Raw genomic sequence first — 27,795 nt, 5'->3', positions numbered from 1 at the left:
TTTTTTTTTTTTTTTAAGATTTTATTTATTTATTTATTTATGAGACACCCAAAGAGAGAGGGAGATACATAGGCAGAGGGAGAAGCAGACTCCCTGAGGGGAACCCGATGTGGGACTCGATCCCAGACCAGGATCACGCCCTGAGCCAAAGGCAGACTCTCAACTGCTAAGCTGCCCAAGCATCCCACATTTCTCATTTCTTTAACAAATATCCATCAAGCACCTGTTATGTGGCAGACACTGTTCTAGATGTTCAAGGTTTTACGATAGACATTGTCTTTGACCTCAGGGAGCTTAACATGCTAGTCAGGGAGGTGGCTGATAAATAATTACCAAAAAATGATAAATGATATGTGTACATGTGTTAAGGCCTGTAAAGAAGTATAGGGAGAGCATATAGAAGGTCGATCCAGGGGATCCCTGGGTGGTTCAGTGGTTTGGCCGCTGCCTTTGGCCCAGGGCGTGATCCTAGAGACCTGGGATCGAGTCCCACTTGGGCTCCCTGCATGGAGCCTGCTTCTCCCTCTGCCTGTGTTTCTGCCTCTCTCTCTCCCTCTGTATGTCTCTGATAAATAAATAAAATCTTTAAAAAATAAAAGAAGGCTGATCCAGCCCACTGGTGTGCAGGTCTTATGACTTTGGTTTTTGGGGTTTTTAAAAGATTTTATTTTATTTTTAGAGAGCACAAGTAAGGAGGGGCAGCAGGAGAGGGAGAGAGAGTGAATCCCAAGCAGGCTTCATGCTTAGCATGGAGCTTGATGTGAGGCTCAGTCTCATGACCCTGAGATCGTGACCTGAGCCGAAATCAGGAGTTGGATGCTCAATTGACTGAGCCACCCAGGCACCCCGTGGCATTGTTAAATTAATATTTGTTAAGTGGAGCACAGAGTGCTGGATGGTGAGCAACAACAGACCACAGGAGAAATTGAAATGGACAAGTTTATTACTCACAGAACCTAGAGGAAGTCCACAGCACGCCTCGAGGGGCTACGCTGGGAGCTCAAGGCAGAGTACAGACAGAGGCAGAACCTGCGCACATTTTTCTTCTTCGGGTCTGTTGTTGGAGCGGAGTGCCTGGGGGTTCTCAGGCCAAGGCTAGTTTAGTCAGTTCAAGTTAAAAGATTGATATTTTGTTTGGTTCCCCATGGGTCTTATGCACATAAGGCATACAGGGAGGAGCTGGGAGGCAGAGGAGACTTGCTCACAAGGGTTGTTCAGGAAGTCCCATCAGGACTTGGATGTGCTGGGAATCTGTGGCTGCTCTCTAGCACATATGCTTACACAAGTGGGCTGGAGGCAGTTGAAGGTGCCTGCAGTCCGCTCAGCCAAACAACAGATGCTGAGGCAGCTGCACCATGGAGCGGCTTAGCTAGATGCTCAACATCAGGTAAATGCAGAAAAGCTGGTTCTCTGGGGAAGGAAAAAGTCCTGCTTTGTGGCATCTGCCAATTCCTGTGGTGTAAATGATCCCACCAAGGCTGATTGCAAGGCCCCAGCAGGACACCACTGAGTGTGGAATCAGCAGGAGGTGCACACAGTTGGCTCTCATGAGTCAGTCCTCAGCTGGCTCCATCGTGTCCCTGGCCCATTCGTTTGAGGTTAGTATTCAGGGGGTACAAAGACCTAGAGTTCTGTGAGGATTAAATGAGATGATAGGTGTAAATTGCTTGAAACAATACCTGCTTTAAATAAGTACCTATAAATCTTAACTGCCATTATTTTTATTGTTGTTGTTTATCATAACTGGTCATTAAAGAGTGGACTTATTTTTTTTTATATAAATTTATTTTTTTATTGGTGTTCAATTTGCCAACAATTTTACTGAGGATCAGGTAAGTTTGAAGAGCTGCCATTTTATTTTATTTATTTATATTTATTTATATATATATTTTTTATAAATTTATTTTTTATTGGTGTTCAATTTGCCAACATATAGAATAACACCCAGTGCTCATCCCATCAAGTGCCCCCCTCAGTGCCTGTCACCCAGCCACTCCCACCCCCCTGCCCACCTCCCTTTCTACCACCCCTAGTTCGTTTCCCAGAGTTAGGAGTCTCTCATGTTCTGTCTCCCTTTCTGATATTTCCCAAGAATGGACTTATTTTTTTAAGAGCAATTAGGAAACCATTGAAGAGTTTTAAGGAGAGATGTGCCATTATCAAATATTTCATTAGAAAGTCACTCTGGCTGTTAAACAGAACATTTAGGGAGTTGGCATGAGTCTGCCTGAGGGACCAGTCAGGGAGTTTTATCAGTGGCAATAGGTGAGAGATGCTAGTGGCTTAGATGGTTCTGGTGGTAGTTCACGTATGGGAAGTGATCAGTTTTGAGCTCTGTTTTAGAGTAAGTTTGAAGGACTTGTTGGTGGATTTCATACAAGGGCTGTAGGAAAGTGAGGTGACAAAGATGATGACTAGAAAAGATTTCACTTCCTGAGATTGGGAGGATGGGAGGAGGAGGAGATCTGGGGATGGGGTGGGGGGGTCAGGTTTTTCTTTGGACCTGATATGTTTGAGGTGCTTGAGACATCAAGTAGGCATGCTGGCTGAGTGGGCAGTTAATTGACGAGTCTGCAGCCAAAGTCAGTGCTGGAAATCTTTATTTGGGAATCGTCAGCATAGAAGTAGAATTTGAACCTACGGGAATAGATGATCTAGCTCACCTCAAGCTGAGTGTAGATAAAGAAGAGAGCCTTGGACCGTCCCTGAAGAAGCCAGGCATACCTGGCAAGGAGATCTAATCATTGAGCTCTGTGGCCTGCAGGTGCATAAACCTCTCTTTGTGCTGCCAGACCTCAAACCCAGGGAGGCAGGTGACTGTGGGAGCAGCCTGGTAGGTAGGTAGGTAAGAGAGACAGGTAAAACATTCTACTTTAGTATCAAAGAACACTGGTACGCCTTTAGAAACGTTATTTGAGGGATCTACACAGCCTCAATTTTCTCTTCATTCCTTTCTGAGTGTTCACCGTGGGTAAATTGATGGCTCTAAGTATTGTGAGTAACATGGAACAATTCTACACCTGGTGTCTGCCCTCAAGGATTAATAATTTCATTATACAGATAAGAGAAATAAACAGAGCTAAAAAACAATTACAAAAGTGAATCTGCTAGCATGCTCTCATTTTCCAGTTAGGAGAAGTGGTTAAGGGAGTGGCGTTTAGGTTGGCCAGGAAAAGCTCAAGGTGAGCCTGAGTTTCCGTGTGTGTGGAACAGAACACTTGTTTATTTACAGTGAGCAGAAGTGTACAAGTGGCCACACTGCATTGCTTTGATCACACTGACCATGGCAGGGAGACAGTGGCTTGGGTGTTTCAGCTTAGAGGGACGAGGATGCAGGGAGAGTAGGGTGAGTGGGGTACAGGACAAAGTGGGCTGCCACTGCTTGTGGTTGCTTAACGAGGATGAGGAGATGAAAGTATTTGAGGAGCATTAATTTAAAAATTTTTATCTTGACTATTTTAACAAAAGTCACCTGGTGCCCATAAAAGCTGTTGGTGGTATACCGAGTTAGGGGGGTAGCTTCTGGAATTCGTCTTCTGTTTGCTTTACTTACTACCTTGTGGCTGGATAAACTAGTTAACTTCATTGAGCCTCATGACTTCACATGCAAAGTGAAAATAAGAACAGTCCCCACCTCATAGCACAGTGTTTGGTGCCTGGTAAGTGCCCTATTACCACTAGCTATGATTACTCATAATAACCTGTTTAAAATCACAGGACAGTGATTATGTGGTGACAGCTTTTTTTTGAACAGTGTAATAAGATTTAGTAGTCACAAATTGCTTTGGGTTTCTTCTCTTTGTAAATACATATTTAAGCCTCTCTGATTAGCCGTCCTGAGGAATTAATTTGACACAAAGACTTCCATAATACAGTGTTTCATCAGAGGCTTCCCTTTCCTGCTGTTTTGGTAAATACTAGGCAGTTTTTAAAAGAAAGCGTTTTCTTTTAAATATTGGCTGATTTGCAAAGTAGTTCCTTCTGCTTCTGTTTGCTTTCTGAATTACTGCAGTGTAGCTAGAGGTCTGCAGTTATAGGTTATGGTGTATGAAGCATTTAAAGGAATGGTTAGTCGTAAAATGTCATGTTAAGTTCGAAAAACTGAAGGGTCTACCATTTGCAGAATGTTGCAGGGCTATAGCAAGGAGTAAACATGGTCTTTACTCTTCATTTAGAAGCACCCAATCCAGAGGTGGAGAGTGCCCTGAAACCAGCATGAGAACCCAGTCCTACGAAACCGCTGTCAAGGCATTTTCCCTAGACGAGACATCACAATTTAGATTGCAGCAGATTTGTCCTTACTCATAAAATGAGCCAAAATTCTATTTTTTTCAGATAGATATTTTTGCCTTTACAGTTATTTTATTGATTTATTTTTTAAAAAGTTTATTTTTAAGTAATCTTTATCCCCATAGGGGGGATAAAGTGGGATTCAAACTTACAACCCTGAGATGAAGAGTTAGTTGCATGCTCCACTGACTGAACCAGCCAGGTGCCCCTATAGTTACTGATTGATTGGTTGATTTTAGAGAGAGAGAGTGCATGCACATGCACATACAAAGAGAGGAGGGGCAGAGGGAGACAGAATCCCAAACAGACTCGATCCCATGACCCTGAGATCATGGCCTGGGCCAAAACCAAGAGTCTGATGCTCATTTAGGTATGCCACCCAGGTGCAGTTTCTTTTAATACCATATTATAGAATCAGTATATCTACATATGAGATAAAAAGCCATCTAATCAGAACAAAACTAATAACCAGAGCAAGCCCATGCTTCATTCACGGTGAATTTGAAATTGAACAGGAACGTCTGTGGCCCTTATCACAGTTCTGTTTTAGTGATACTCATTTTTGCCATTGATCTGAGAGACACAGTCTTCAAGCCTTTAGTTACCTGTGAAAGCTTACCCTTAAGGTGTAACCTTGTAAGGTAGGGGCCTCAGCAGTCTCTCTGAAATGAGAGACCATAGTTGGATCTTTGTTAGGAGCTCAGTTAGTTACAGACCCTTTGTAGTTATGGACTACATCATGGAAGTGTGCCATCTGTGGTATTGAACTGCCATCATGTACAGTTTTGTTTGAGGTGCATGGGATGCACATTGAATAGAAGTCCTCGTCAGCAAGGCTCTCTGGTCTAGTAGAAGAAGGTCAAGATTGAGAAATAGAAGGTGTGGATTCTTACACAGCTAGCTACTGGTAGTCCTAGGGCAAGGTACTTAATTTATGTAGACCTCAGGTTTTCCTCTTTGTAATAAAAGGATAATACTGTCTTGCCAGGGACATGAGAATCAAATCAGGTGATGTATGTTTATTTTATTTGTTTATTTTTTAAGATTTTATTTATTTATTCATAAGAGACCTCAAAGAGAGAGGTAGAGACACAGGCAGAGGGAGAAGCAGGCTCCCTCTGGGGAGCCCAATGTGGGACTCGATCCCAGGACCCTGGCATCACACCTTGAGCCAAAGGCAGACGCTCAACCACTGAGCCACCCAGGCATCCCAAATTAGATGACATTTATTAAAGTATTTTGGAAGTAAAAATGATGTCATCTTTAGATGAGAGAGGGTCTTTGGGGTTTAAGATATTTATTTTCCTTTTTCCTGTTCTGATTATTTTAGTGTGCTTTACTCTGCAGAAAGTCTGGAGTAACTGATTACTATGCTTTGGATGATTATCATGCCCTTCACTTAACTAGGAAGATTGTGAAGAATCTAAATTATCAGAAGAAATTAGATGTGAGTTGGTTATGTTCTTGTATCTTTTATTTTCTTGCAAAGCATTTTGGCTTATGTTACCTTGAATTATGTCTTTAAATGGATTAATATGATTGTTTTATATTTCTGCAGGTTACTATAGAACCTTCTGAAGATCCTTTATTCCCTGCTGATGAATTGTATGGAATAGTTGGTACAAACCTTAAGAGGCAGTTTGATGTCCGAGAGGTGTGTAGGGTGAACTGTGAGCTATAAACCCTGCTGTCTGTCTCTTTATGTTTGTATCCATTTTTTTTTTATGTGTATCCATTTTTAAGGTTGAAATCGGTTTCCACTTTCCTGCCTAGAGCCCCTTGTGGCTCTCAGTAGGGAGTGACATGTAAGGGGCAAGATCTCTTACTAGAAGGAAGAGGGGGATAAAAATCTCTTACTGGTTGGAAAGTTTTCATTGCACAGTGGTGACGCTTGCTTTGTTCATCAATAGGACTCCCTATTCCTGTGGACATTAGGAATGATGTAGGCAACTTTATTAATTTTCATCTATTTCTTTTTTGTGTTCTTATTTTGGGAAGTGGACGAAATGTCATTAAGTTGTTGAAAGGAAAAAACGCACCCTTTCAGATCAATATGACCTTAACAGAGATTAGACTTTTGATGACGCCTGAAGATGTTGCTATGGTTACAGATTGCTGACATGGTCTTCTTTGGTCTCGATTAATAATTTTTAGTGCGTGCATATAGCATGTAGTCTTTTTGTTCACTATCCATATCTGACAGTACTTTTTAAATGGGGAAATAATCTTAGTATCAGGTTCTGTGCCTTAATATTTATTAGTTTTCCCTTTGACTATAAAACTATTTTGTGTTATTGTATGAAAAATTGTAGAAAATGCAGAAAAACATAAGATTGCTTATGATCCCACCCTCCAGAGAAAGCAGCGAATATTTTGGTGTTTTGGCTTATTGTGTATGTATACATTTTTACATAGCTGTGATAATGTATACATACAAATGCATGTGTATTTTTATTTGTTTTTTAATTTTTTAATTAAGGTTTTATTTATTTGAGAGAGAGCACAAGTGGGTTGTTGGGGAGGACAGAGGGAGAGGGAGAAGCAGGCTCCCCACTGAACAAGAAGTGCAATGTGGTACTTGATCCCAGGACCCTGAGATCATGACCTGAGCCGAAGGCAGACTTTCACTTGACTGAGCCACTCAGGTTCCCCCACATGTGTATTTTAAAAATTCTTTTTCCAGTTTAATTTATAAACATTTCTCTAATATTTAAAAGTTCTTCATGAAGCCTTTTACCATGACTAGGTCTTATTTGCTATAATAATACCTGGTGACACGGTAGGCACTCAGTAAATATTTTTTTGAACAAATTGATGAATGTAATATCCCACCTGTGAATGTGCACATTTATTTTAGGCAATACCCCTATATTGTGGGTTCTTAACATCCTGGATTTTTATGGAACTCCAGCTGGTATTTCACTTTAGGAAGGTGACTTAGTTAATTGCAAGCTATAGAATTAGGATTTTAGCTTGCCTCTTCAGTTAATTACAGGCATAGAGAGTTTGGTACTTACAATCCAAAGTGCTTGAAAAATGAGTTGTTGCAGATAGCCAGGTTTTCTAGATGGCTGAGAGTTCATCCAATCAAGCGTAACCACTTTTTTCCATTTATTCGACAGTATTTATTGAATGCTTGTTCTGTGAAGGTATTGTCTGAGACACCAGGGGTACAGAAATAAGTAAAGCAGATGCAAATCCATGCCTTTATGGTAGTTCCATTTCATTTACATGGAGGTCTTTTTATAAAGATAGACTTTTTACCTTTTCTTTGTTCTTTTTTTTTTTTTTTAAAAGATTTTATTTATTTATTCCTGAGAAATACAGAGAGAGACAGAGACATAGGCAGAGGGAGAAGCAGGCTCCCTGTGGGGAGCCTGATGTGGGACTTCATCCCTAGGCGCTGGGATCAGGACCTGAGCCAAAGGCAGATGCTCAACCACTGAGCCACCTAGGTGCCCACCTTTTCTTTTCTTCTCCTTTTCTTTCTTTTTTCTTTTTCTTTTATTTATTTATTAGAGAGAGAGAGGAGGAGAGAGCACAAGCAAAGGGGAGGGACAGAGGAAAAGGGAGAAGCAGACCCCCTGCTGAGCAGGGAGTCTGACAACCTGGGGCTCCATCCCAGGACTGACTGAGTCACCAGGCGCCCCTAGACTTTTACCTTCTTAAATAGTATCCTAGACTTTCTACCTTTTGCTGATTCATATTCAGCATATCATTGTGATGATAATATGCTATGTTTTTCTTTTTTTTAAAAGATTTGTTTATTTATGATAGACATAGAGAGAGAGAGAGAGAGGCAGAGAAACAGGGGGAGGGAGAAGCAGGCTCCATGCAGGGAGCCTGACGTGGGACTTGATCCCGGGACTCCAGGATCGCGCCCCGGGCCAAAGGCAGGTGCTAAACCGCTGAGCCACCCAGGGATCCCCTATGTTTTTCTATGATTGCAAATAAGCCTTGTATGGAGGTCTTACTATGGAGCTAGAACTGTGATGTTCATTCAAAAACCTGGCTTGTAGTCCTTGTTTCCCTAGTCAGTGGTTCTGGATGGGACCTCTCTGAGCATTGCTTTCCACTTCTAGAAATAGGTATAGTACCAAATGCTATGTCTGTTCCCTGAAGTTTGAGTCTTTGTGAAGACGAGTTAATGTATCATATGTGGCTGGGTGGTGGTCATCCTATAGCAAATAGAAGATAGTTTCATACTAAGTGGCCCTAGATTGCTGTGCTCTTTGAGTGGCTTTATTATTTATTTTTGTGTGAAAGAATGGTAGTTGTTATTTGTTGATTGTGTTTTTAGAAGGTACAATTTTGGAAATACATAGTGTTTAGAACAGATAACTTACATTCCTGTTACATTATCGAATCTTTTAGAAAATAAAAAATAATTCCAGGGTAAGCTCTTGCTTTTTGGAAAGAATGATGTTGGGAAGTATTCATTCATCATTCAGCCTTTGAATGTTACAAAACAAGGCTTTGATGGGGTTAACAGGAAAAAGGAAGTTTGAACTAAATAGAAAATGGTGTGTATCATCAAAAATAGTTTCTGAACAAATCTGGAATATGTTTGGAACTCTTTGAAATAGTCCTGATGTATATGATGAGTCCCAAGGATAAACTGTTTAGTAATTACTCCTTTTAGATTAAATATGTATATATGTGGATGGTCCTTCAAGTATATCAGATACAGAATCAAGGAACCCTCATTGAAGCCTTAATAATAATAGCTACTTTTCAGTGAGGGCCAGGTGGTGTGCTTTAGTTAGCACTTTTTAAAGTATGATCCTTTTTTTTTTTTTTAACTTTTTAAGTTTTTATGTGCATACCACATCTTCTTTATCCATTCATCAGTCAGTGGCCATTTGGGCTCTCTCCATAGTTTGGCTATTGTAGATAATGTTGCTATAAACACCAGAGTGCACGTATTCCTTCGAGTCAGTATTTTTGTATCCTTTGGGTAAATACCTAGTAATGCAATTGCTGGGTCATAGGATAGTTCATTTCTAACTTTTTGAGGAACCTCCATACTGTTTTTTAGGGTGGCTGCATCAGTTTGCATTCCTACCAACATTGTAAGAGGGTTCCCCTTACCTTTTTTTTTAAATAGATGAAAAAACTGAGGCTTAGAGGATTTTAGGGAATCAGCCTATGACTCTAGTTTCTCAGCAGTAGACCTGGGTGTCAGAGCTGGGTCTTCATCTCAGCATTATCTTTTTAGGTTCATCACATCCTTACAACTTTGTCCCACCTTTGCAGAAGTGAGAACTGAGACTCTCTCTAGGACCGCAAATCCTGTGTGATCCCTTCATTTGGAGGCTAAATCTCCTCACTCTAAGCCTATACCTTGCTTTATGATTGAATCCCTGACCCTTAGCTAATATTTTTTAGTAGTTCCTGAAGCTGTGAGTCTACCTTCCAGCCCTTATAGTCTCTCTGCTTTTCTGGTATGTTACATGGTTCTGTGGCTCTTAGAGGGCAGTGTAAAACCAGGGCCCAGAGTGACTTGAGAGGATTAACCTCATGTATAAAGCGAAATTCTAGAGAGAAGACTTGCTGTGTAGGGTAAAATTCTGTGAGAGTGACAACTTAACAGGGAACTTGTTTTCCTTATGAATGTCTTAATGTAAAAATCTTTTTGTAATATGACCTTTCAGGGACATTGTTATTTTTCTTCTCAGGTCATTGCTAGAATCGTGGATGGAAGCAGATTCAACGAGTTCAAAGCCTTATATGGAGACACATTAGTTACAGGTATAAAGGAAAAGAGTTGAAAATAACATTTTTTTTTAAAGATTTTATTTGTAAATAATCTCTATCCCCAAAGTTGGGCTTGACCTCACAACCCTGCAGTTAAGAGTCATATGTTCCACCGACTGAGCCAGCGAAGTACCCTGAACATTTTCTATGGCTTTGAGAATAGGTGATCTCTTGTCTCAAGGTATTGATGTACTTGGCGTGAGCTTTGTTATTTAGAGCAGCACAAGTGTGTGGGTCCTTATTCAGAAGGAGTTGTTTTGTGAAGGTTATGTGTAGCTCAATGGTTTCATAGATCGAGAGGGTTTATGATGATGACAGCTAGATGCTGTGGGATTGGACCTTGTCTGGGGCTTGGCATTCACTGTATAGAAGGCTTATTGGGGGGCCCTGGGTGGCTTAGTCGGTTAAGCATCCAACTCTTGATTTTGGCTGAGGTCATGATCTCACGGTTGTGAGATGGAGCCCCATGTCAGGCTCTACTGGGCATAGAGCTTGCGTAAGATTCTTTTCCTCCCTCTCTATCTGCCCCTCGCCCCACTTCTCTCTCCTCTTAAAAAGAAAAAAAAAAAGCTTCTTATCACAGTAAAATTAGCAGAAATAATTGTAGTTCTTTTTGTTTCTCTGGATAATTTGTAGTATTTTTGAAAATTTCAGCACTGTTTCCTTGGTTCTTTAGTCTTTAATTCTTCTAGCAGATTTTATGTGATATGATATAAGCTTCCTAGAGGGATGTAAAGTGAGCTACACCTTCCCATAACCTCTATGTAGGTCTAACAGTGAACCATGTAAACACTAGATTGAGAATATAGGACAGAAAACCAAATCTGAAAAAACAAAACGTTTTTAAAAGTTTATAAAAAGTTCATTCATCTAAAGTGTTGAGTTTGTAGGCTTTTAAAGAAAGGTATTTGAAACTGATGCTAGGCCCATAATAATCTATCTTGGCCAAATGGCAAAATGAATTTTGTGAATCTTATTAGGTCTTATGAAAGCTAGAAAATGTAGTAAGTAACCTGGAGACAACATATCAGAGGGAAAAAAACCTACAAAACATCCAAATTGCAAATATACGTTGAGGCTTAAGGATAAATCACAGCACTTTCTCCTGGTCTGATTTATGAACAACAAAAGGCTTCACACTGGGAGTGGAATTTATGTTTTTGTATTTGAGGTGTTTAAGTGATTAGAAGCTTTTTGTTTGATACATAGTCAGGATTTGTGACTAAACAGTTCAGGACGTAACCCTCATCGCGCAGCAGTTGGAAACAAGTCAGAGCTGTTTCTGCTTCTTTCCCAAAGATGGGTGGGGCTGTCTTTGCTGTCTGTTTTTATGAATTTGCCCCAGACTTGCTGACAGACTTGTGGTACCTTTGTCCCCTAGAGTACTAAGGATATACGTGGCGCCTGTGTCCCTCCTTGACTGTGCTGGAGTTCAGATAAGATCGGAGAAAGGGAAGAGGCGTGAGGTGGAGAAGAGGGGCGCAGGGGGTGGTGAGAGGAGCAAGTATTGGCAGGGAGGGAGAAGAATGGATTTTCTGAGGATCAGGTATGTCTGGCAGCTGTGAAGTTTCCTCCTGCCTCTGCACTTACCTCACATAGGCCCTAGTAGTTTCTTGGACATTCTGCTTTCCTTTTTGGCCCGAAGGAGTTTGGTAAAGGTACTTCCTCCGTGTCCCTGATATAGTGGGGCATGTTTCCTCCTTAGCAGGCCCTGTGCCTGGAGATCCTAGTCCAGGCTGAGGTTAAAAGTCTAGACAGCTCACAGGGCAGTAACACTTTAGGGGCAGTTACCACACTGCCAGGACGGGTGCAAGATTCCTCACTGTTTTTGTGGGATGAGGGAAGTCAGAGTGGATGGCTAGACCTTGGGGGATCGTCACCCCTCTTTGTTGCCTCCGTGAGTGGCATTGCTGTCTAAGATGGACAGCGTTGGCTTTTGGTTGGGATTTTAGGACAGAAAGACCAAGAAAACCAAGACAAGGCCAGAATAAAGAAAGAAAACACATTTTTAACGACTCAGTGTTTCTGGTGCATCAGTAGATTGACATTCTCTCTTGCCCATTAATTCTTCTTCAGCAATTTTTTGAGCTCCTGCTTTGTGTCACGTATCACACATGTGTCAGTGGCGGCCTGGGCCTCCTGAGCTTGAAGACAGAGCCCGGTTCTGGGCTCTTTGGTTGCGTGGCTTCTTGGACCTTGGCTTCCAAGTATTTGACACCTACCTAGAGTCCTAAAGAGGCTTGTTGAAATTCAAGATCTCTCTAGCCACAGTGTTCAGGTTCACAAAACCTCCTGAAATCGCCTCAGAGTGTCTCCCTCACATACTGACTACTGGTTCCCTTCCTTTTTTTTATTTTATTTTATTTTATTTTATTTTATTTTATTTTATTTTATTTTATTTTATTTTATTATTTTATTTTATTTTATTTTATTTTATTTTTTATTTTATTTTTTATTTTATTTTATTTTATTTTATTTTTTTATTTTATTTTATTTTATTTTATTTTATTTATTTTATTTTATTTATTTTATTTTATTTATTTTATTTTATTTTATTTTATTTTATTTTATTTTATATTTTATTATTTTATTTTATTTTATTTTAGATTTTTGTTTATTTATTCATGAGAGATAGAGAGAGGGAGAAGGAGGCTCCTTGCAGGGAGCCCGATGTGGGACTCGATCCCAGATCCCACGATCGCACCCTGAGCTAAAGGCAGACACTCAACCACTGAGCCCCCCAGGCGTCCCCAGTTCCCTTCCTTTCCTTCTCCCTTGCTCCGTGTGTCTGTGCGAATGGGCAGCGGGTGTTTGCAGCAGCGATGGGTCTGGGAGTGACATTCATTCTTCTAAGCTTAGCCATTTTTTTACTTGAAACTCATGACCCTCTGGGCTTGACTGTGTTCCTGCTTTTTTTTTTTTTTTTTTAAGATTTTATTTATTTATTCATAGACACAGAGAGAGAGAGAGGCAGAGACACAAGCAGAGGGAGAAGCAGGCTCCATGCAGGGAACCCGATGTGGGACTCGATCCAGGGTCTCCAGGATCACACCCCAGGCTGCAGGCGGCGCCAAACCGCTGCGCCACTGGGGCTGCCCTGTGTTCCCGCTTTTAAAAGCAAGTCTGCCTTTGCTGGCTTTATCCCCTTTACCACAAGTGTGTGTCATCGCCACAGGCATTTTCAAGCAAGCCACTTACCTGAAACTGGAGGAGAGCTCTGAATGTGGGCCTTGAAGGGCCCCTCCGTCTGGGATCCATTGCATTCCAGAATAACCTCCGTCTGGGACTGAGTGGACACTCTGACATACGTTCCATGAATGGGCAACACCCTAATCCCATCATCTAACCAAACCAGCCAGTCAGACAAGTGATAGCCTTACCTGTGACACATCCAAGGAAGCAAAAAACCTAGACTCCGGGGCCTTAGAAATAAGAAACTGTGACAGGAGCTGTTCTGTACCCTAGATATGATCTCTACATTTTAAACTTTGATTTGAAATTAAGGAAGCATAAATATGTCTGTCAGCTGTGTATTAAAAGCCCTCAGAAAAAATAAATATTTTTTTCAATTTTCTTTTGAGGATTTGCTAGAATATTTGGATACCCCATAGGTATCATCGGAAATAATGGAGTTCTCTTTTCTGAATCGGCAAAAAAGGCAAGTACTGTTAATGTTAAACGTGTTGCAAGATTTTCTGTTTTAATTGAAACATAATTAACTTTTGAAGGTCAAGTAATGAATGAAAGTTTATGGCCTAAAAGCTTTAAAACATTTAACCAAATGCCTTAGTAGGCTGAACACTGTGTGAATGTGCATGTGGACGTGTGTGTGTTAGTGTTTGAAACAGTTCTTACAGACATTTATATTAACCTGTTTTATCTAAAGCACTATTTAAAAAATCAAATGTCTTAGGAAAGTTCTTATGAGATCCTTGAGTTACAAGTGCTGCGGATGACATGCACACATCCTTAGGCTCTAAGAATACTGTGGAGATTTGAAGTGGAAAACTAAAGAATTGCCTCGTAGCTCCCACGGATGAGCAGTTCTTCTCTTAGTTCCTTGGGTTTTAGTTGCAACCTGTTCAGAACACTAGCGATTGACCTTGTTCCTGCAGCTGTGTGCCAGTGATCACACAGGTGACTGCAAAACAAGCGCAGTACACCAGGGTCACACGTGCCACTGACGGTGGGTCTGCGTGGTCATATTGCTACTAGCCATGCACAGGGGACTCTGTTATTGTTGACCCAAGTATGATGTTTGCAGGGTGCATGCTTGGATGCAGGTTTGTTAACTCCTTTAAAAAGATGATCTCATGTGCTTACAGGGGGCTCACTTCATCCAGGTATGCTGCCAAAGGAATATTCCTCTGCTGTTCCTTCAAAACATCACTGGTAAGACAATAGCTTAATCAGTTTTGTTGCGTTATCCCAGAGCTGCACTGTGCATGCGGTATGACTCCAGTATTGGACCGTGTAGACCCAGGATGGTTCTGTCATAACAAAAAGGTCTATTGGATACTTTTCATAGAGTCTCTTTCAGGGTTAACACTTTATGAATCAAATATATGAGAAGTTTATCCATATTTGGATAAAGCAGTTTCCGAGTTCCGCGTCATACAGTCTGGTGGCCTCCCTTCACCCCTCCACACGTATACCTGTCCCTCCAGCAGCAGCAGTAGCAGCAGCAGCAGCAGCAGCAGCAGGGCTCTGTTCTCCGCCGGGAATGTTCTCTGATCTCACTGCCAGAAAATATTTTCTGACCCAGCTCTTTCCTAGCACTTTTTTTCCCAAAAGGATTTCAAGCACATGCTGTGGCTCCCCCTTTCCCTCATTGTTTATTGTGTAGTTAATTCTGCCCGAGGTGACATATTATAAAAGGTCTACGCCCATCCTGAACAACAGTCTGGGGATTTGAGTTTAGCCTCCAGAGAATGGTATGATCAATATCACCTCTCTGGATTTCATGTTTCACACATGATCTTAATAGGGTACATGAAACGATCTTGAAGGTTTCTTATGGTTGTAGATTTCTTTTTCCCCAGAATTCTCTTGTTCTACTATTTGTATTGTATGTTTCAGTTAGATAATTGGTTAGCTGACCCCCCCTGCCCCCCATCTTCTAAGTGATCCATAGTTATCTCAGGCTCAAAGGAAGGAGGGCTCTTAATTACTTGTTAGAATCAGGGAAGCCTTCACCAAAAAAAAACAACAACAACAAAAAAGAGTGGCTCATAGCAGTTAGCAGGGCTTTAAACCGTCTGGTGCTACTCTTAAGTTTATGCTACTTGGTTAGATGAGTTTTGAGAGGCGTCATATCCAGACAGCAGCCTGAGGGGGCCTTAGGTGCCAAACCTTATTAAAGGGCAGATAAAAAGGATTCTGAGGCTTCACTAGTCCAGGAGCCTCGTTTCTTATAATGGTTCATGGTTTATTAACCAACAGTAAATTAATTATCTTCTTGGAAGATACACTTACATTGTGGTTTTTCGGTTTTTCAGTTCGATGGGGGCAGAGAACAGAGGTTGAGTTTGATTCTGCGACCTTGCATTTGAGAGACTTGTGTGACGTTCACGGAGCTACGTATGCAGAGGGCAGTTGAATAAATCTTGAGCACAGAAAATGTGTGTCAGCTGCAAGGTGAAAATGTAGGCAACCTCAGAATGTGTAGATGTTACTTAAAGCTGTGGGAAGAGATAAGAACACCCCGAGAGGAGAGAAGAGGGCTCAGCGACAGTGTTTGAGTAACTCTGCTTCCTTCCAGAGATGGGAGTAGAGGAAGGAAGGGAGCTCGATTGTGGTGTTTTTAACACTGGGAAGGGTTGAAGAAAGACAAGGGAGGTGGCACTGTCTTCTTGGAGGCAAAATCCTCCGCAGGGAACAGAGAGGCTGTGGGCTGCCGGGTGAGGGATGAGAGCTTGAAGATAGCTTAAGGTGGCTTTCTGCTTTTTTTTTTTTTTTTAAATTCAATTTGCCGACATGTAGTATAACATCCAGTGCTCATCCCATCAAGTGCCCTCCTCAGTGCAATGTTTCAGGGAGTCAAGACAAGGCGGAAAGAGAAGCTGTGAGCTCTAGTGAGAGCCCTGCTCAGAGGGGCCACAGGGAAGCACGTTGGGCCCAGCGAGGGCGAGGGCTGTCCCGTCAGTATGGTGGTTTCCGCAGCTTGTACAGGTGTCCCATAACGAGTGAGTCTGATGGGGGTATTGCGAGGGGAGGAGGAACGTGCCCAAGACCCAGAAGGCCCAATGCGGCCACAGAGCAGCTTCAGCAGAGTCGGGAGCTTGAGGAAGTAGAGGAACCTTGTCATTGTGAAAAATTCTTGTACCTGGTGGTGGAGCCCCTGGCAGAGGCTCTTAGTGTCTCTGAAACATTAAAGTTTTAAGGCAGCACTCCAGAAGGAGCAGCTTCTGTACTGAAGCAGGCCCGTGAGCACCAGGCCTCAGAGCAGGGCTTGCCGCGGGCCTTGGTCTTCGGCTTGTCCTGTCACATTCTTTGATCACCAAGCCCCTGTGCTGAGACAATTTGTTGAGGATAAGTCTCTTTTCCTTTTGTCTCTCTTAGGATTTATGGTTGGTAGAGACTATGAAGCTGAAGGAATTGCCAAGGATGGTGCCAAGATGGTGGCCGCTGTGGCCTGTGCCAACGTGCCCAAGATAACTGTCATCATTGGAGGGTCTTACGGGGCTGGAAACTACGGGATGTGTGGCAGAGCATATAGGTTGGTGGTTGTCATGGTCTTCTCTGAAAGAATGAATCACACCTCAAGCATAAGTATAAATGGTCAGTTTGTTACCAGTTTATTTGAAACACAGAATGACATTCCCAGATCTTGATCGGTTATACAATAATTGGTATCATCTGGAGGGGTGAGATGAAATTTTCAGGCTAAATGTGCTACTTGGAAGAAATCCACAACAGGAATCAGGAAATATTTTGAAATGGCTGCTAATGACAATACTACATATCATAACTCGTGTGATGCAGCTGAAGTCTTGCTTTGTGGTGGGTGTGTAGTAGACATAAGTATATATATTGGAAAAGAAGGAAGGCTGGAAATCAATAAGCCAGGCAGCCAGCTCAGGAAGTTCAAAGAACAGCATATTAAATGCAAGAAAAATAGAAAACAAGATGTTATTAAGATAGAACAATCAGGCCCAGAGTTGTCGTGTTTATAAAGGTTAACAAATTTGGCAATCTCTCAGTAAAACTAAAAAAATAAAACAGAAAGGCTTTATTTATTCTTTTTATCAGAAATGGAAAACAGGACATGACTGCAGATAACAAGGGGATAATTTGAATGTCTTTATGCTCAGTAAATTAAGATAAAATGAGAAAATGAAATTTATCAAAGCAGACAGCGCAATCACCTAGAGAATGTAGAAATCCCACTATATTGAGGCCGCACCTCTGGAGATGAGCCTGGGGTGGGTTCCAGGCTTGGGTGTGTTTTTGTTTTTTGATCCCCTTGTAATGTCCAGCTAGATAAAAAGAACCACTCATTTAGAAGTAAACACAAGCCTGTGCAAACCTCCGTGAATTAATCTGATAGTTTTTTCTTCTGTCCCCCCACAGCCCAAGATTCCTCTACCTGTGGCCAAACGCTCGCATCTCAGTGATGGGAGGAGAGCAGGCGGCCAATGTGTTGGCCACAGTAGCAGAGAACCAGAGAGCACTCAGAGGGAAACAGGTAAATGCCACTTCTCCTTCTTGTCTGGGTTTGGCCCTTAGCACTGAGTGCTCTCGCGGCCGGGGCCGCGTGCCCGGAACCCCCCGTGTTCAGGGGTGAGGGTCTCACTCCAGAGCCTGGCTTCCTTTAGAAGATGCTGACCTTGGGATCCCTGGGTGGCGCAGCGGTTTAGCGCCTGCCTTTGGCCCAGGGCGCGGTCCTGGGGACCCGGGATCGAATCCCACGTCAGGCTCCTGGTGCATGGAGCCTGCTTCTCCCTCTGCCTGTGTCTCTGCCTCTCTCTCTCTCTCTCTGTTTGCCTATCCTAAATAAATAAAATTAAAATAAATAAAAATTTAAAAAAAAATTGTTAGAAGATGCTGACCTTGAGCAGTGTGACTTACATATGCTCTGTCTCTCTTCGCAGAGCCACCGTCTTTGAGGTCCCTTCATGTAATTTTTTCAGAATTTCCAAGAAAACACTTGAGAAACCCTGCCTGTGAGCACCCGAGGCATAGTTTGACTCTGAGTCGTTTGCAGTTAGTGAGACTTAAATAAATGTGACTTACACCTTTGATTTTATGACTGAGAGGAGTGGGATTTTGTTGTTTCAGTGTCTCCCTCACAGTGTGTTTGTGTGGGAGGGCTCAGTCCTCCAAGTGAGAAATGAGTGATGTTATCCTGTGCATGTGATGAATGAAGGATCACGGAGAGGTCACTGGCAGCTTGATGACAGGCAGGTCAGCAAGAGGCTGCTTTTAGTTTCACTGTGTGTTAATGGTAGGCTCTTTAAGGGATTATTTTTTAGGTCTTGTCAGCAACATCAGACAAAAGGTACTGAGCACTCCACGGCCCGGCGTGCTCCCAATCACCCTAGAAAATTGACATGACTCAGAGAAAATGTGGTTCCTGCCCCTGTGAGGAGCTGACATCCTGGGGGCTGACACATTACAGTCTAGGGGTTGAGTGAACAACAAAAAAATTTATTAAGACAAATTCTTCACTGCAGGTTTTCAAAGGGGATTCTTTTGTTTGTGTCTCAGAGATCCTTCTGCAGTTCCGAGTTCATTAGTTTTGTTTCTGAGAGAGCGCGTGTGTGCGTGAGTGCAATGGGGGATGGGGAGGAGTGGTGGCCTGGCAGAGCCGGAGAGAATCCCGGTGCGGGGCTCAGTCCCATGGTCCTGAGATTGTGGCCTGAGCTGAAATCAAGAGTTGGAGGCTTAACCTACGGAACCACCCAGGTGCCTCTTCATTAATTTTTATGAGTTATAACTTAAAAACTATCTTCTGCAAGTATCGCACATTCTGGTGGTTGATGCGTGTTTCTGGAATGGTTTGGGTGTGCTGTTTTACCGTAACAGGGCATAGCGTGGACAGGGCTTTTCCTTCTAAGACTGTCATTCCTCCCTTGAGGGATCCTCCAGTCAACTGTCCAGTTTGCAGAGTGGGGATAAGAGAAGGGCAGGGCAGGGCTCTGCCTCTCTCAACGCATCCCATCCGTGCCCCACTTCCTCAGTTGTCTTCTCCAAGCGGCAGGAACTCTGCAGGCTTCACCCGAGGTTTCATACTCACTTCAGTACCGACTAGTATCCAAGCAAAATGAAAGGTTTCCGTGTGTGCGTGTGTTAGGGCTCGTGGGGGGTATGAAATGCTCCCTGATACATGTATCCCTAAGGATTTCATTTAGAGAGAGAGCGTGTTAGCGTGAGTGGTGGGAGGGCAGAGGGGCAAAGAGTCTCAAGCAGACCTGTGCTGAGTGCAGAGCCTGATGTGGGCTCCATCTCATGACCCTGAGATCCTGACCTAAGCCAAAATCAAGAGTTGGACACTTAAGGGACTGAGCCACCCAGGCGCCTCTCTACCTGTTATTTTAAACCATATAGCCCAGTGCACTAGTCTCTCACTAACAAGTTCTTTGATTGCTTTGACAGATCAATATATAAATCGTTCTATTTTTATGTATGAAAGGAAAGTACAGGACTTTAGTGGTTCTCTCTCCAAATTCTTGACATATTAATTATATTAAACTATGAAGGTACATGAAAGAAGGTTGGATTTATTGAAATAACTCATTTGTTTTTGGTGTGAAATACTTTTTGATGTTGAAAATACTCTTTAGGGGGATGCCCGGGTGGCTCAGCAGTTGAGCATCTGCCTTCGGCCCAGGGTGTGATCCTGGAGACCCACGATCGAGTCCTGCATCCCTCTGCCTGTGTCTCTGCCTCTCTCTCTCTGTATCTCTCATGAATAAATAAATAAAATCTAAAAAAAAAAAAAAAAAAAAAGAAATAGAATATATTTCAGGGTTTCAAAATTAGTTTGCATAAAGATTTTTGCATCTGAATTAATTATCACTTGTTTCTGGCAATACTGGTGAGCAAGCCACTAAATTTTTAGTTAGGGAGAAATACCTCTCATCTATTTGGGTTTATTCAAGTTGTGGTTGATGTTTTATCCTTTAGGCCTTAAAATTCTTTGAATTTGGCTATTTTGAATGAAAATTCCCTATTTGTCCACCTTCAAAAGGAAGTGCTACATGTAAGGTCGCCCTTTCACTATGCTGTATAATTCACATCCATTGCTGGAGCCTGCTAGCCTAAATACCCGTGGTTTTGAATCTTACCCTAAAACGTCTCAGGCTGTTGTGTCTGGTAAGGGGGATGTCGCTCCAGACTCTCAAGTCTCAGGTAAGGGCCTGAGTGTTCGGGCATCTCTTATACTCCACATCTGTCACTGTGCAGATGTTGGTTGTGACATGATTACTCATGAAATGCTTGACGCTTTTTTCTTGAGGTTCTCCTGAGTGGGTCTGTTGTTTTATTACAGTGGATTTACTTAAGGCTTATGGTCCTTTTTTTTTTTTTCTTCAGTTGTCCAGTGCTGATGAAGCAGCTTTAAAAGAGCCCATCATTAAGAAGTTTGAAGAAGAAGGAAACCCTTACTATTCCAGTGCAAGGTGGGGCCCAGGGCTGGGGTTCAGGGCAGCAGCCTTACACAGATCTGGGCAGTTGGGCTGGTCCAGCCTTCACGGGAACCAGACAGGAACGTTGGGACACATTTAATTTTGTACTGTGACCACTATCATGGGACTGTCTGCTGAGATACTACCCCTTCCCCTGGGCTGGGCTGGGGATCCACCACCATAGGACTGATTCTGCAGTCTCCCCACCCGTCTTCCTCATCCCACTTGTAGGTGAGGTCCCTGGACCCACAGAGGCTGAAACCTTTAATTCATTCTTCTATAATTTTTGCTTAAACACGTGGATTCCCATCATACCATCCCTTTTGATTACTTCGTGTTTACTCCATTTTGAATGTGAGAATGGTTGGACACTTGTTGGCACTTGCTGACAAGGGTGTGTGTGTGTTCAGAAGGTGATTACTCATGGCCAGGGTCTGTGTGTCAACACCAAGTAATCCCTTCACATGCTGTTGTGGCTCTTGGTTCTATTTGTTTCTTGCATGGCTCACCAAGGTAATCAGTGATCGTGGCCTGCCCGGGCTGGAGACTCGCTGGCGTGTGTACACTCAGACCTCTGTTTTCAGCAATGTTCATGTTCTTCATTCTGAGGCATAATCTCAGATTCCTATCTTCCTTTTATCCCCTGGGCAGGTGGAATAAAGCATATAACTATTTGTGTCTTTTAAAATTGGGTTATGCGGTGATTTATGTCATTTACTGGTGAAGGCAAACTGGAAAGAGAAAAAATAAATTAAAATTTATTTCAGTCATCTGAACACAACGTCTGTGGCAGGTGCTGCTTCTCGCGCTGGGGGCATAAGGGCTGAACATACTTATTCTCAAGAGTATAATCAGTTTCGGAATCAAAATAACACCATTTGACATCTTCAGAAAGCCCATTTCTCTTCCTATTAATATGAATTTTCACCAGCAAATTTATGGGTATATTTTGTTGTTGTAGGTCATTGATTCATTTAATTAAGATCAAAGTATTTTATAGTCTTTGGGACATTAAACACATTCTTTTTACCATCACTTAAATAGACTTCTGTAGTAGCCAGTAAAAGCAAAGAAGATATGGAAAAACCCCAAGAAAGGTATAAGAGAAAATAATAAATTGTAAGCTCGCCTACAGTTTTTTGTTTCTGCAGAAGATTTTGAGTAAAATTCACAAGGACAGTTGAAATATTAAACTTTGAAAAATAGTGCATCTTTTTTTTCAACCCAGGCTACATCATTACATCATCTTTTGAGAAAGACTGAATCCCTTATTATTTTCATACTTGTGTTAGTATTATTTTAATGGACTGTATTCAAGGCAGAAGAGCAAATGGCCTGGGTAGATTTATCTTTGGAGACAAATATCAGACACTAAAGTTTTCCTCTATAACCCAAAGATGCTGAACCCTTCTGTGGAAACCCTTGGCGGCATGGGGACAACAATTTTCTTTCAAAATGAAAGGATTTTCAAGCCAGTTTATGACACCTTTGTCAGGTTGAATAAATCTTAGCTTCTCAATAAAATTCTGGTCTGCTTGGGCTCTGCTGACCAGAGGGTTGGAACCATCTTTTCAGAGAGCTCGTCCGTGATGGGCTACTGTGACCTGGGTTTCTCTCCATCCTTCATGTACATGCCTGGTTTCTTCTGCTAACTTCCTTCTATAATCAGAACTTTTTCAGGCATTTGATCAGGTCCTTTTATCCCTCTTACCTGGAGCGGTCTTTTTAACGACCACCCCGAAGCAGCCCCGGCATCACTGTGCCTGCTGTATTATTCTGCTGTAGGCTTCAGAAGGGAGTGTCATCAATCGACCTGGTCATGCATGGCAACCGTGGCCTTTCCTTATGGGCTGTTGATACTTCAGGGTCCCTATTATGAATGTTTTATGAGCAAAGATTTGATTCATGGCCTGTCGATGTAAGTATGGTTTAATAATTAATGCTATTGTCCAGATACCGAAGACAGTTTGTTTAAAGAAAGCCAAACTGCCACCTACTTAATGACCTTTAAAAAGCAGTATTTCTCATTCGTGTTTCTTTATAAAATTGAGGTTGTCAGTGAAAAGCAAACACATTCCTACCTCAGAGTTTCTTTTGTAAGCAACTTCAAGCAACAACTTGTTTTCCTCTTGTAGCAAAAAATAAAGAACATATACGGAAGGTCATTTATTAAGAAAATGTAGTGGAGTCTATTCAGTAATTTTCATAGTTTCTTAAAAGTTTGGGAGTTTGGGGGAGATACACCTTTCCCAATAGAGACTTTGGTTTAAGATTATTACCTGGGTTCATGTGCCTCTCCGTGTTACTACCAGGAACATGGCAACTTGTACCCAGGTATGGACAGAAGAGGCACAGCAGGCATTTTTCTGGAATAAGTAAAAATGTTTTAAAATCAAGGATTATTTTGAGGTTCCTTGAAGCAGTTCCCAAAGTCAGAAGCTCACCCTGATGTGCTGGAAGGGCCTGGGATGAAAGTCCTGTCATTTTCCTTTCTCTCTCCTCCTCCTTTTGAGTGTGGCCTCAGTCGTGAGAATGTAGCACACCAAAGTAGGTCCCTATGGTACCTGAGGAATAACCTCCGCAGCTCTGGGCATAAATTGTGTAAATGGTAATTTGGTGATAGATTCCTAATGACTTGTGTTTTGTTCTTTTTATCAGGCTATGGGATGATGGGATTATTGATCCAGTGGACACCAGACTGGTCCTGGGTCTCAGTCTTAGTGCAGCCCTCAACGCACCAATCCAGAAGACTGACTTTGGCATCTTCAGGATGTAACTGGAACATACGGCGTCTTCCACTGGACATGTACCAAAAATTAATAGACTTAGTAGCCTTAAAATTTTAGACTTCTCCAACATGTGGCTATAAGAGTAAAATTGCTTTCTTAACACAGTACATTGTATTTTTCTACCTTAAAAAAAAAATCAGTGAAGATATTTATTTGATGAACTTCAATTCCTTGTCAATTTTCCCAGAGAAATTTTTCTGTGATTCACCTTTGCCGCCCATAAAATGAAGAGAATGATTTACAGTTACCCTTCCTCACCCACGCATAGTGGGGAAAATTCTGTAACCTATAAATTGCAGATATGATGGAGATTATTCACCGAAAGTTGCTTTTCCACTGAAATGAATGTTTTGCTGATTGTGCACGATGCGATTTTAACACAGTTTTTAAAAGCATCTGTTACTTTGCCTTTCAGCCATCATCCCACTCCTTCCCGTAACAGTCAGATTTGTTGCTGTCTGCGCTCGGGGTCCTGTTTGCTCGCTTCGCTCTTCATCCTCCTCCTCCTCCTCGGCTTCTACTGCCAACAGCCGTCCCCAAGGCTGACTTCCACGTTGCTGAAACCAGTGGGTTCTTTCGTGGTTTTATTGGACCGAACTCTCTGCGCCATTAAGAGCGGTGGAATGCTTCCCCCTAGCAGTGCTCTCCTTAGCGTCCGGACCGTAACTCTAGGTTTTCTACCAACCTCTTTGGCCTTTCTTGTTTCATCTCCTTTGCCAGGCCCTGTTCCTCTACCGATTTCTCTTACACTCCCTTTACCGTTTATCCTGATTTTTCACTAGTAAAAGATGAACAGATTCTTTAAAAGGTACAAAAATAACAGGGAAGTATCTCCTCATCCTTTTTTTTTAATTGTGGTAAAATGTATGTATCATAAAATACAGCATTTTCACCCTCTTAGGTGTTCTGTGGCCTGAAAACATTCACACGGTTACACTACCATCGTCCACATCCATCTCCACAACTTTTCAATATTCCGAGCTGAAAGTCTGTTACTGGTAACTCCCCATTCCCTCTCCCCCAGCCCCCGGCGCTTTGCTCATTCTTAAATATATGTGTTTCTCATGGTTTGGTTTATTCTCACTGGGTTGGTCTAGCCCTTTCTGGCTTTGGTTGCTGCCTGAATGCACCTGATTCCTGCCTCAACACATCTCCCTGAGCTCCAGACCTGTATGTCCCTTCCTGGTTTTGTGCACAATGATGGTCTAACAGGAGCCTCAGATTCAATCATCAGAGTCTGTTGATTTTGCCTCCTGTCTCTTGAATTCCCCATCACTTTTGTTCTCCGCCGCGGCGGGCTTTAGAAGTGGTCTGTGTCCAGTTGTAGCTTGCACTGCCTCTCCGTCGTGGGGAGAGTAGTGTGGCCATGCTAGTCTCATTCCAAGTGCGTGTCTGGTCAGGCTGTCCCCTTGCTTCAATGTCTCACTGGCTCCCGGTGAAAATGCGAGACCCTCCATGGTCTCCAGGATTGTGGCCATCATGTCCCTTCGTCTGTCTCATCTCTTTAACTCTTCCTCACCCTTGGTGCTCCAGCTGCTCTGGACTTCTCATTCCCTGAACCTACAGAGTCCTTCCCCCGCAAGGATCCGTCTGCCTGCACCATTCTACTTCCCCTTAAACATTTACCATTTTGTCCATGACCTCCCCGGGCTGGGTCAGACAGTATGTGCTCTTGTAAAACACCAGCCACTCTCTCTGTCTTTCGTATTTATGAGAAACACAAACATTTCTTTAATATTGCCCTCCTGTTAGGATGTAAGCAAGGATCCTTGCTCTCTGAGAGCAAGGATCTCCTGCTTCGCCTGCCCCTCCAGTCCCTAGCACTTGTAGGTGCTTATATGATATGGTGAATGAATGAGAAATCCATACTTTAATGGATGTCTTCAGACCACATTAAAATTGTGTGATTATATGATCTGATGCAACTATCAGGTGCTTTCCTAATAAAATATTTCAAACATTGTGTGTGATGTTCCATTTAGGCAGCATTTGTGTATCAGAAGTCAGTTTAGGTTTTTTGAGATGTGCCCAGATGTTCACAGTTCAGGGGCAGGCCGCATTTTCAGAAGGATGTCAGAGGAGGTCCCCGAGAAGACCTGACTAGAGGACCTGACTGCTCCTTCACTCGCTAAACAGAACAGTGCAGTGGGCGGCTCCACGCCCCCTCCCCTTTCCTTGGAAAGCTCCTCATTCTGTAGAGGGAGCCATTTCAAGAGTGTAGCCTTGGGAGAGAGTAAGGCGTTGTGGAGACCATCTGAATGCAGTTGAGACCTCTTTATAAAGAAGATTGGCCTGTGCATGTGTGCAGAGGTGATCTCCTGTTGCTCAGGAGCGCTCTGCTCTCATCACCCACCACTGTGGCATGGCCTGCTTCGCTCTCCCCTGGCCTCCCTGTTCTGGGGCCAGTTTTTGAATCAACAGAGTGACATCATGGGATGCCTGGGTGGCTCAGCGGTTTAGCGCCGCCTTCAGCCCAGGGCGTGATCCTGGGGTCCCCGGATCGAGTCCCACATCAGGCTCCCTGCATGGAGCCTGCTTCTCCCTCTGCCTGTGTCTCTCTGCCTTTCATGAATAAATAAAATCTTAAAAAAAAAAAAAAAACCGTGACGTATTTTAAAATAGGAAATTATACTAGAGTTGCAGTTAAAATTTATGTCCTTGTCAGAAAACGAAAATTTTCAAAAATCCGGAGTAGGCAATATTTCTTGGTTATGAATCATCAAGTCAGAGATTGATGGATTTTTTCGGAATGTTTTTACCTGTCTAAAAATAGTTTCTTCTAAAAAGATTACAGTCCTCACCAATACCACAGCTAAAATACTTAAATTATGTTACATAGCTTATCCATATCCAAGAAAAAAAAAACTTTGTTTCACTTGAAATAGGCAGCATTTCTTGTCTCCTCCCTTGAAACTATCGAGACACAACTGACATCACAGGTAAGGAGAAGGTGTGCAGTTGTGATGATTCATATTTTGTGAAATGGTTACTACAGTGTGGTTACTTAACACATTCACGTCCTGGAACTTTGTGTGTGTGTGTATAGGGAGAGTATTTTTGTTTTCGTACATTTCAGTTTTTATAAATGAGAATTGCAGCCGGGATAATAGGAGTAACTTAGAATTTTAAGTAGTATACAGCTAGTTAATTTAAATGAGCCACTGTAGCTACGTAAAGAATCAGAGACAAAACTGCTTGTATTTTTCAGTTTTCAAGAAAAAATTTCAATTTAGAATGTGTTGAAATGTGGTTTTTTTTTTACACTACCAGAAGGCGTTGTTGCATGTTGCTGAATGTGCAAGTAAAAAAATTACCATTTGCCAAATGTGCATGTTTATGTGTAAGGCACAACTAGAAAGGCTGGATATTAGCTTTACAGGGGTAGTTAGGTTTTTTAATGATTTAAAGTCTATTAACGATTAGACTTTTTTGGGGGGAGAGGTCACGTAGACCTTGTTAGCTCTGAAATGTGCTCGGTATCCTGGAATGATGATTGCTGATTTTTCTGACCAAAACCAGTTCTTGCAAATCTTAATTACTGGTTCTGAAATTCAGTATTTGGAAAAACAGCTAGAGAATGGTCTCTGGTTATTTACAACATTTCTTCACAAATGTTAGAAATTAATGATCAGCATCCAATAGCGACAGGTTTTTATTGTCAACAGCATCTAATGACAGGTTTTTGTTGTTTTGACAAAAAGTACCACCAACTACTTGAAAAAACATTTTTAAAATTTAAAGTGCCTCATATATAGAATTGGAATGCTGAGGATAAAGTTGCTCTTGGAGCTAAATGGAATTTCTATCCACTTTTGACCTTTCTAGGCAAAGGTGAGGTTTGTAATCCAGGTGAGGTTTGTAATCAAGTGTTAATTGTAAGACGTGAACTGGCCGTTTGGGCTAATTTCAAGAGGTTTCTATAGGAAATGTATCCTACATTTTCCAATAGTTTCATCGTACTGCTATGTTTTAAGGTAATTAAAAATAACGTTTGTTTTGGAATTCGTTATGATTTAAAATCCAGCATGCTGTTTTTTTTTTTTTTTTAGAAAACTTAGAGACCGTTAAGAAAGTGAAAATTCTCCATAATTTAACCACCCAGAGATAGCCGCTACTATTACTAATTTCATGGATAGACTGTACTATTATTTTTTTCAATCCTTGGGCATTTTTTTTCCACAAAAAAAATGTTATCTTCGTTTTCACAGAATGTAATGTAAATATATTGACATGTTTCCATGTCATGTGCCACTTCATCTACAGTTGTGATGTTGCATGATACTACATTGTAAGGACATCCTGTTTGATTTAACCTCTTCCCCGTTGTTGGG

At 42.0% G+C, this 27,795-nt stretch overlaps 1 protein-coding gene across 2 annotated transcripts in view; it reads left to right on the top strand.

The window, feature by feature from the left end:
* The window catches only part of MCCC2 (methylcrotonyl-CoA carboxylase subunit 2), a 71,335-nt gene extending 45,908 nt beyond the window's left edge, over positions 1 to 25,427 (top strand). For both annotated transcript variants that reach the window (XM_025982129.2, XM_072745356.1), the window contains exons 9-17: positions 5,638 to 5,737; positions 5,849 to 5,944; positions 9,969 to 10,041; positions 13,629 to 13,705; positions 14,373 to 14,439; positions 16,609 to 16,765; positions 17,620 to 17,734; positions 20,584 to 20,669; positions 23,334 to 25,427. In XM_025982129.2, coding sequence (XP_025837914.2) covers positions 5,638 to 5,737; positions 5,849 to 5,944; positions 9,969 to 10,041; positions 13,629 to 13,705; positions 14,373 to 14,439; positions 16,609 to 16,765; positions 17,620 to 17,734; positions 20,584 to 20,669; positions 23,334 to 23,451 — 889 coding nt within the window. In that variant the 3' untranslated portion in view covers positions 23,452 to 25,427. The remainder of the gene's footprint in view (positions 1 to 5,637; positions 5,738 to 5,848; positions 5,945 to 9,968; positions 10,042 to 13,628; positions 13,706 to 14,372; positions 14,440 to 16,608; positions 16,766 to 17,619; positions 17,735 to 20,583; positions 20,670 to 23,333) is intronic.
* Positions 25,428 to 27,795: the final 2,368 nt, after the last annotated feature.

Source organism: Vulpes vulpes, unplaced genomic scaffold, assembly GCF_048418805.1.
Source record: "Vulpes vulpes isolate BD-2025 unplaced genomic scaffold, VulVul3 u000000652, whole genome shotgun sequence".
Classification (NCBI taxonomy): Eukaryota; Metazoa; Chordata; class Mammalia; order Carnivora; family Canidae; genus Vulpes; species Vulpes vulpes.
This window is presented reverse-complemented; position numbering and strand designations above follow the sequence as displayed.